A 10,109-nucleotide genomic window follows, 5' to 3' on the forward strand; every position below is an offset into this window, starting at 1 on the left:
AAACCAAGAAAATCTTTTTTTTCTTCAAGATTTACAGGGTAATGGCATACTACAACAGCAGAATTCCAGGTCATGAAACACCGAATGGAACTTATTAGCTGTCGATATTAACTTACAATAAAAGTTAAAAAAACTCAACTGCTGCTAAACTTGCAATTTGACAATATTAGGAGAGAGAAAAATCATAAAGTAAGACTCGGAGGCATCACATGGCAATCATATGCCAGATCCATCTTTCCCAGCCTCATTGCTGGCTGCTTCATTAAATGAGGCAGACAAATACTCAGCAAGGCTTTGCTGAGGAGTAGATTTTAGTGGAGGAGCATCTGGGATTTTAGCCTTTTTTGCGCTAATGGACTTTGGAAGCCAGGAAGATTTCTCAGATTCAGGGGTATCTAACTTGTTTGATGGAGCATTTAATGGCTTCCAGATAACTGGCTTCAACTCTTTCCATGGATCTTCTACCATAGACTTATTATAATACAAATTCGGTCTAGACTCTGCTGATGTGCATCCATGGGAACCTAATCCCCTCCTACCACGTTGAACCGAAACAGGACTTGAACTATTACCCATCCATTGGCTCCTGCCTTGCGCCGAACCTTGGTAAGGGCTGCCTCTATGTCCCGGACCTTGGTAAGGGCTGCCTCTATATCCTGAACCTTGGCTAGGGCTGCCTCTATATCCCGAACCAGGATTACCCCTACCTTGTCCATAATGAAAACCAGGTCTTCCACCTTGATGAATGCCAGGACTGGCAAAGTTACCACCTATTGAAGAATTAGGTGGAAAGTAGTTGTTAGATGTGCCAAAAGAGCTATCCCATGCATTAGGGGAGCTTCTTTGTGGTGTGCCAAAAGGACTATTTTGCCCAGGGTTTCCAAGAGGATTAAAGGTATGATGGACTCCTTGTGACTGCGATCTTTGATCTACGGAATAGTTGCCTCGAGCAGTATAAATTGGAGACTGAGGGTTTCTTGGTCCTGAATAAAACCATGAAACAAATGTATTTTTATACTACAATATGTGACGAAAAATAGCACAAAGAGACAATCCAACGTGATGGCATTAGCCAGAGCCAAGCTAATCAGAGCAAACTACTCCCACCCTGATATCAATATTTCACATAACATACTATACAAGATATGGACAATTGGACGTATGAAAATCATCCCTTTATCACTAATAGGCCGTATCGCATATGGCATTAATCATGCAGCACACATCTATTATCCAATATGGCACTAGAAGTTAGACCGGACAAGACAACCTCTATCCATAAGAGACTGAAAGAATATAGAGCATCCCCACATCTAACACTATTTTACATTAGAAGCCTTTCAAAACCATATGGCATATCTCTACATGGGCACTGCTCATGAAGCATCTGAACAGACAAACTAAAGTTCAGCTGCATTACAGCCTTGATCTCAGATGGGAACAATCTTTTTCCATAGGCTAAACATTTGTTGTTTTTTTAACTGATCTCACCACACGCCTCTCATGAACCTTTTAAACTTTCTCCTCAATCTTATATGACACTAAAACCAAAGTATATATCCCACATAAACAAGATCAACAACTTCCAGAGGTTTAGCCAAAAGCTGGGCCAATACCAATAAGTTTTAAGCCGGCGTTGAAATTTGTCTTAAATTAAAACGTGAAAACAACATAAATTTTTCCCTGATATGGAATAAAGTTGTTTGCAACTTAGCTAATTTCTCTTGTGTAAAATATTCTCGTCTGTGCTTTGGCATATTGTAAAGCACTTTTTCCCAAACTGACACTTATCCCTCCTTAGAACATCGCCTCCTTTCAAGTTTCAACCCCAACAGGAAAAAAGAAACTGAAAAGTCATTTAAAAGACCTATTAAAAATCTCAAATGAGGTATCTTTGATGAGCTTAGACAAGGTTATGCTTAAAGAGAAGCAGCGACGTGAAATGAGGGGTTATCATTTGATGCTCTAGAGAAATGTGGCTCTTCAAAAAATGGAATGCCGAGTGATCCCAATCAGAAGCATTCTATTACTTGATTCTCAATTTAAAAGATGAAAAGTAAAAGAGGAGGGGACAAATGACCTTTTGCTATTTTAACTCATCTCCAGTTATGCTCATCATTCTCTTGGTTGTCCTTATCTTTTTGTTCTTCTCATTTTTGTAATGCATATTATAAAACTATTTATGTTGTGCTGCTTTTGATTTACTTCTTACTTTTTTTTCGTTTCCTTCAAACCGATTACTCTGTAAAAAGTTCTTTTTCTTCTAGAATGCAAGTCCTCATATATTCCTTATATATATATTTTTTTTTTTGATAAGGTATATTGTATTAATCAAAAGGGAGAGAACTCCCGTATACAAGAAGTATACCAAAAAGTAGAGAATTTACATCAGAACATGATTCTCTACAAAAGACGCCCAATCTTCTATACAAATAAGGGCTATATGAGTGCACTATGGCTGTCCAACGGGACGGGACGGGACCAAATTAACGGGACGGGACGATATTTAAGCGGGACGGGACAAACGGGACGAAACGGTCGGCCCATCCCGTCCCGCTAACAAACGAGATGGGACGGGACGGGTTTGCGGGACTTAAGTGTAGTTTTTTTTTAATAAAAAAAAGTCTAGTTTTTTGAAAATGACCAAGTTCTTAGAGTTTACAATGGCTAGTTTTTTGACTTATTTAATAAACTCAAATGTTAAAAAGGAAATTAGAAAACTAAGTAAAGAATTATAAAATATTAAAACAATAGACTTGTAATGAAATATTCTAGTAATTGTAAATTTAAAATAGAGTTATAATTTATTTAATATAATTTCTAAGTATTAAGTAACTACGACAATTCATAAAAAAAATTCAACGCTTAGAGCCTATTATTTTATTAATAGAACTTTAAAATCTCACATACGAATATAATTCTTTTGAAGAGCACATATCCTACACAGCCACCTTCTAGGAAGGTTTTGTTTGAATTAGGCCTCTATGATCTCCGATTTGAAATATTGTTGCACTAACAGCATTCTCCGATGCTAAGAATCAAGTTCATCATCAATAGAGGAATCAAAACATGTTATATAATTCATATCTTCCAATAGAACTTCTACTCTAGACTTAGAAGTAGAAGGAGCAGTTTCACCACCTGTTATTTCCATAGATTTATATTTATCAAACATTGATCTAGATTCTAGCACAAGAATATATGTTAGCTTGGAAGTCTTCGAGAGATGGTTGTTCATTTTCTTGAATTGCTAAATTTTGATAAATTTTACGAACAAGTCCCTTTGTACCTCTTAATTTTAAATATGGTTTAAGTATTGTAGAAATTAAATAAACTTGGGGAATAGAGAAAAAATACATTTTAAATTTTGCAATCATTTCATTAATGGCCGGTGCATAAGTTGAATTTGTTTTATACTTACCAAATACAACAAAAATTCCACAAATATACCATAAAAACTCGCGGGACAGGCGGGACAGACGGGACGGGATGGGACGAGACGGGCGGGACAGGATGGGACGGGACGAAACGGGACGAAATGGGACGGGACAAACGGGACGAAATGGTCGTCCCGTCCCATCCCGTGTCCCGTTTAACATTGACCCATCTCGTTTAAAATGAAGTGGGACGGGACGGACACGGGGCGGGACCGGGACGGGACGGGCCGTCCCGTCCCGTTGGACAGCCATAGAGTGCACCAAAAAGCGATCAAAGATAAAAGACTATTCTTAAGATGTGAAAAAGGAGACTCAATCCCCTCAAAAGCTCTCCTATTTCTCTCCCCCAAACTATCCACATGAGAGCTAACGGGGCGAACTTCCATGCCTTTTGCTTTCTTCTTCTACGGAAACCGACCCAGCTATATAGCATTTCCTTTACAGTGCATGGCATCACCCATTGAACACCAAAAAGGTTCAGGATCGCCCTCCACAAAGCCGAGGACACAGGACAATGCAACAAAAGATGATCAACTTCTTCCCCTGAGCTTTTACACATATAGCACCAACTATTGTAATTCCCCTCTTTCGCAGATTCTCAGCAGTCAAAATCACTCCCCTCACCGCAAGCCATGCAAAAAAAGGCACACCTTCGTGGGCGCCTTAGGAATCCAGATCGAGGAGTATGGAAAAGAGGCCTACTCTCTCACCAACATACTCTGGTAAAAAGACTTTACGGTAAACAGACCATCGCCACGCAAACCCCATCTCCAAGAATCACAAGATGGCTTAGGCCTGTCTTGCCCATATAGCAGTGTCAAAGAAATCTTGGAGCTCCGCAATCTCCCAAACTTGCATGTTCCTTCTAAATGAGAGGTTCCATACTTACCCCCCCCCCCAATCTACATGTCCTTATATAATTTTATTAATGTTGGGGTAACCCCCATATATAAGTATCCCAAAAAGTAGAGAAATCTAGACTTTTAATACGGTACAAAAGTCACCCACTAATCTATAAAACCAAGAACTTCATGGGGGCGGGAAAAAGAAACTAGAGAAACGAGACTACTCCTCACATGTACAAAATAACTCTCTACCCCTCCAAAAGCTCTCCTATTCCTCTTCTCCACACAACCCACATAAGAGCTACCTGGTCTTCTCTTCCTTCTCTTTAAGTCCCACTTGTGCAAGTCCTCTTTTTCTAATACTTCTGATTCCAATCTTCTCTTCTTCTTCTTTTTTTTGATAAGGTAAAAGTTTATTAAAAAGTACCAAGATGGCACAAAAAGATACAAAAAACATCCCAAACAACATCATCCAACTTCTATTCTACCCCTCCTAGCATGTCCAGGAACTCCATATACTGATCCAGATTTCCTATGGGGCTACATTTACACCAATAATACAGATTATGAAGACATTTATTCTTAATTCTAATAATGTGATTTCTACGCCCTTCAAATCTAGCTTTGTTCATCTCCAACCATAATGTCCATGTGATGCATAATGGAATGGTTCTCAAGATCTGCTTTAGTCTTCTAGGTACTTTCTGAGATTGCCAATTTTCTAATAAACCCCTTACAGTTTGAGAGTCACCCAAGAAATGCCACAAATGCTTAAGAATAGATCCTAAGGTGCTCCGACACAGCAGTTTAGGTGCCACACCAATGTCGACGCGACACTCGTATGGGTGTGGGTATGGGATCCGTACCGAATTTGGTCAAACAATCTTGGGTACTTTGACCACGACGGACGGAAAAATTCGAGACGAGATACAATTTGATTCCCGAAATCAGACCCAAAACTCGGGTAAATTTGAAGAAAATGACATATCTTATCTAAGAAATCAATCTTTTACTTATCTACAACTTGAGAATAAAAAAGAAGTCCATACATTACAAGCTAATACGTAAGCATTCCACAAAAAATTTCATAATTTAGTGATATTTTTATATTTTTGAATTATTTTTAGCCGGATCCTCGCACTCGTATCCGTACTAGGATCCGTATCCCCGAATCTTAGAATTTATATCTCGAAGGATCCGATCTCTAGATCCACACCCGTGTCGGTCACCCACACACGTGTCCGAGCAACTTAGAATAGATCACAACACTGTCTAGATACTCTGCAATGGAGGAGAAGAAGGTTCACTGTTTCCTGTTCTTCTTCTTCACACATATAACATCTGTTACATACACTGAAGCCTCTTTTCTGCAAGTTGTCTTGAGTCAAACAAACCTCCCACGTTGCTGACCATCAAAGCATGCTACCTTCACTGGTGCTCTGGTCTTCCAAATCATTTTCCGATTCCAGACTTCTCTTTTACTTCTGTCCTCTTGTAGTACAACTACTGAAGTAATCAAATACTATGAAATTGAATGCTGAAAATTGATCCTTTTTATGGTTGATTAATAAAAAATGGAAAAAAATATTTTGTGATTGAAATATCTTTTGGATGGTCTAGTTAAATTTATATTTTTATGATGATTTCTATCAGTTGGATAACAGCCGTCATTATTGTATATTGAACGCTAAGTAGTAACTGTACTTGCATATTGATTATTACAATTACTAAATCCTCATCCGTTTAGTCGTATTTTACTTTTGATAAGTTGTGCCATCACTTCTCACTTTTCGCTTCAAGCCTCACGGACCTCGTGCACTGTTTGCTCCTAGAAAACACTGAGCTACGAATTAAAGGTTTGACAACTCTTTTAATCTGAAACTAATATTAAATCAACTATGCTTGAAATCAAATCACCATATCTTATCATCTAAGGCAAGATTACAAACTAGTATAGTCACACCAAATGTCATAATATCCACACAAAAAATACTTCACAGAGCAACATCCACATATATTTTAGCACATGTTTGTATCTTTGAAGTCAAAAAAAAAAAAAACAAGGTACTTACTTGGAGGGGTGTAACATGGTTGAGAAACTTGAGGGCTGACGTCATTCCACTTTTTGTTAGCAGAAAAAGCAGCCATGGGGTCAGTGTAATAATCAAATCTTGGGGCAGCATGAAATTCAGCCTGTCCTGAAGGAGATTCAATTAAAGGGTTGCTAAGACCTTGTAAATGATTCTGAGTTTCATTGTAATCTCCACTTTGTGAAGCTTCCATTCTCATAGCTTTTAGCCTTTCCTTTCTCTTTGCTGACTCCTCCTCCATTATCTAATGTTCTAACCAAGATTCAAGATTCAATCTTTATGGTCGGTTTGGGGGGTTTTGGGTACTGTGATTTTGTAATTGTAGGTCAAATTGGAATGGAGGAAGAGACAGATTTCTAATGTTTCAATCCCTAGGGCTTTATGTTTTACAATATTTATTTTATCCTATTTGGACGTAATTGACAGGCATATTTGTTTGGCAAAGTAATTGTTATTTACATTCTGTAATTATAAGTTGCTTTTTAGTTTCTTTACTTTTTGTTTTATTTTAATTTATTTTCTTTATAACTTTTTATTTCTATTATTTTAATTTTTAATTTTATTTTTACTTTTTAATTTCTTTTGAAATTTTAAAATATATTTTCTTTGTATATTATTTATCTTTTGTTTCTCTATCTTTACTTCTTGTGATTTCATGTAATTGCTTATATTTTATTTTTTATTTTTTGAAACTACACCTCCTAATATTAAAAATATTAATGAGTCATTAACAAACTTGGCATATAATGAGTGATGCAATTAAAGTGGAACTTCATTGTTGAACGTGGTTATAAACTTGTCATGTTTCCTAATCTTAAGTTGCAATGGAACTTACTATATTATGTCGGAATTTGACATATGTTAAACTTCTTTTTTTTTTTTTTGAATTTTGAAATTGTATTATATTCATGATTCTAATTTACTTGTTTTAATAGTATTGGCTCATATTGCATGTTGTTCATTTTTTAGTTAGAATTAATAGATTAGTTTTGTGAAATATCTGACTAATGTTATGACATTATATTTATAAATTAATTTATTTTATCAAACATGAATTCCATGATGTTCTTATAAAACGTATGTTTTTAATTTTTTTAAGTATCTAAACTAAATATTATTAATTTAAATATATATATATATATATATATATACTAAATATTATTAATTTAAAAATATATATATAAATTATTTTTACAATATTAGTTATAAATATATGATTACTAAATTAATGTATATTCACGAAAAATATACATCTTAAATACCAAATATAATATCATTTATACTTATAAAAATTTATAGGCATATATTTATTATATTAACTTTTAAGTTTTGATAATTACTTAATTTAAAATTTAATTTAACTATGTAATTACACTTGTGCAACCATACAGTAAATATGTAATTACACTGTAATTACACTATGACAAACAAAAGGTCGTCGTAATTACACAACTGTATAATTACTAGACGGTAAAATTATTACTCTAGTAATTACACCAATTCCAATTGTAGGGTGACTTTCCAAACAGACTCTAACAGTTTGTTTGGATGGTTGTTACGCATCGTTTCATAATGTATTGTATCGTACTGTATTGTATTGTACTGTATCGTTTGATAAATACAATATTTGGATAGATTGTGTAGTTTGCCATCGTTTCATGATATCACGCACCAGCAATATGAAGAATAAACTTGCAATATGAAGAATAAACTTGCAATATTACAAAGAAAAATTATGATACAAGGTAAAATTACTATATAAAAAGATTGAGTAAATGATAAAATAAAATAATTTAATAATAATAAAGGGTGAGATTGAGAAAAAAAGGCAAGGTAACGACGCGACCACATAAATCGATCATTACATAAAGTGACACATTTCGTTGTTATGTAACGACGGATTTAACGATACGATACAATAAAATTTAAGTCATAATCAAAACAAATATTGTATTCAAAGTAACAATACGATACGATACAATGAGTAACAACCATCCAAACAAGCTGTAAAAGTAAATGGCGAATATGCCACCACGTTCATGCTGAGATTCTCAAAAGTTTGATGGGTATTTCTGGAATTAAATATCAGGAACCTTTTTTTAAAAAAATATTCTCATTTTTTTTGGGTAATTGTTTTTTCTCTTATATAGCTAGTATTTCGGATTCCTTTACATGTTGCATCTCTAGGTGGTACTATTTTTTCAAATGCACATCTCTAATTATTTTTTCTTGCTATTTAGTCTATAGGACCTAGGATGAAGGGAGCCCCGAGGAAGGGTAAAGTTGTCTTCGTATGACTTATAAATTACGAGTTTGAGTGGTAGAAGCAGTAACAAATGTTTGCATTAGGATAAGCTGTCTACATCACACTCTTTGGGGTGTAGCTTTTCCGTGGACTTTGTCCAATGCTTTATGCCCGAGCTGTCTTTGTTTTAATTTAGTCTCTAGGATATATATTTTCAACTAGCCCTTTCTCTACTTCATTTTCATTCAAAAACACAGAGAGAAATTCAAAAATAGTCAGATTTACAAGTAGTAATTGAAAAATAGCTAAAGTTTCAAAAGTAATCAAAATTTAGCTACTTTTCATGTAAATATAAAATTGAACGAAAATACTGTTCAAAATCAGGAAAATATTCCAGCATAATATACTGGAGTTCGAATTTTTTACAAGTGAACTTCCAGCATAATATACTGGAGTTCCAGCATAATATGCAGGAAGTTCATACACAGGTGCTCCAATCTCCAGTATATTATGCTGGAACTTTCCTTGTGCTGGAGTTCCAACATAATATGTTGGAACTTCATATACAGGTGCATCAATCTCCAGTATATCATGCTGGAACTTTCCATGTTGCAGCAAAATAGTGGCTATTTATCAGTAACTTTGCAAATGCTGGCTATTTTTCAATTACAAGTCCGAAAATTGTCTCTGCTATTTTCACAAAAGCACATTATCCTTTAACAATTACGTTTCTCCTTTATCTCCACTAATTTCATCAACTCTCTCAATTCTTACTATATGCACAATTGCCGAAGACATTTGGCTTCCTAGATCTAGCATAAAATTTGCTATCAAGAGATAGTAGAAGGTTTTCACGTTCTTGTGACCGTAATATTCTGCTTAAAAACGAGAATACCTTCGTTCACAAGTTCTTTAGGGGCTCTTATTCTTGGACAAAAAAGGAGCTGGTGTTGTCACAAAGATAAAATTAAGATATGAAACATGTCCAGCTAATAATTTGCGGAGTGGTACATAATACTACGGTACAATACTTTGAACTATGTTAGTCTTTTTACAAATACTGATTGATGTTTGTGCAGTAGTTTTACATTTTATGATATTAATTGCCTTACAATTTTTTATGTAATAATAATATTTTGTACGACGTTTTCTTAATTGAGTAGATTTTGTGTAACATGAAGTGAAAGGAAATTTGCTAAAGTGATATAAAAAACGATGAAGTAGAGCACGAAAGAAACGACAGCGCAAAGCACCGAAATTCCACCGTCCAGAATACTGCAAGGCTTTGAAACTTCACAGCCCTGGACATCGCCTGGCATTGTCCAGGGTGCCAAGAATGCCGCCTCTCACAGCGCTAGGCGGAGTAAATGTGGAGCCTCTCATGGCGCTAGGCGATGAAACTTTGGCGTCTCAAACTGACAGTCCTATCCGAGCCGATTTTTTCTCCCCTTCAGTTTGGAACGTAATTACTTCTTCCTAGACTTTATCCTAA

At 35.3% G+C, this 10,109-nt stretch overlaps 1 protein-coding gene across 1 annotated transcript; it reads right to left on the minus strand.

The window, feature by feature from the left end:
- On the minus strand, window positions 1-6,755 carry LOC104234979 (protein SICKLE). Its single transcript, XM_009788642.2, has 2 exons — window positions 6,355-6,755; window positions 1-983 (listed from the first exon to the last, which is right to left on the minus strand). The coding sequence occupies exons 1-2, from the start codon at window positions 6,611-6,613 to the stop codon at window positions 217-219; spliced, it is 1,026 nt and encodes a 341-aa protein (XP_009786944.1). The 5' UTR covers window positions 6,614-6,755; the 3' UTR covers window positions 1-216.
- Window positions 6,756-10,109: the final 3,354 nt, after the last annotated feature.

This window comes from Nicotiana sylvestris, chromosome 10, assembly GCF_000393655.2.
Source record: "Nicotiana sylvestris chromosome 10, ASM39365v2, whole genome shotgun sequence".
NCBI classification, from domain to species: Eukaryota; Viridiplantae; Streptophyta; class Magnoliopsida; order Solanales; family Solanaceae; genus Nicotiana; species Nicotiana sylvestris.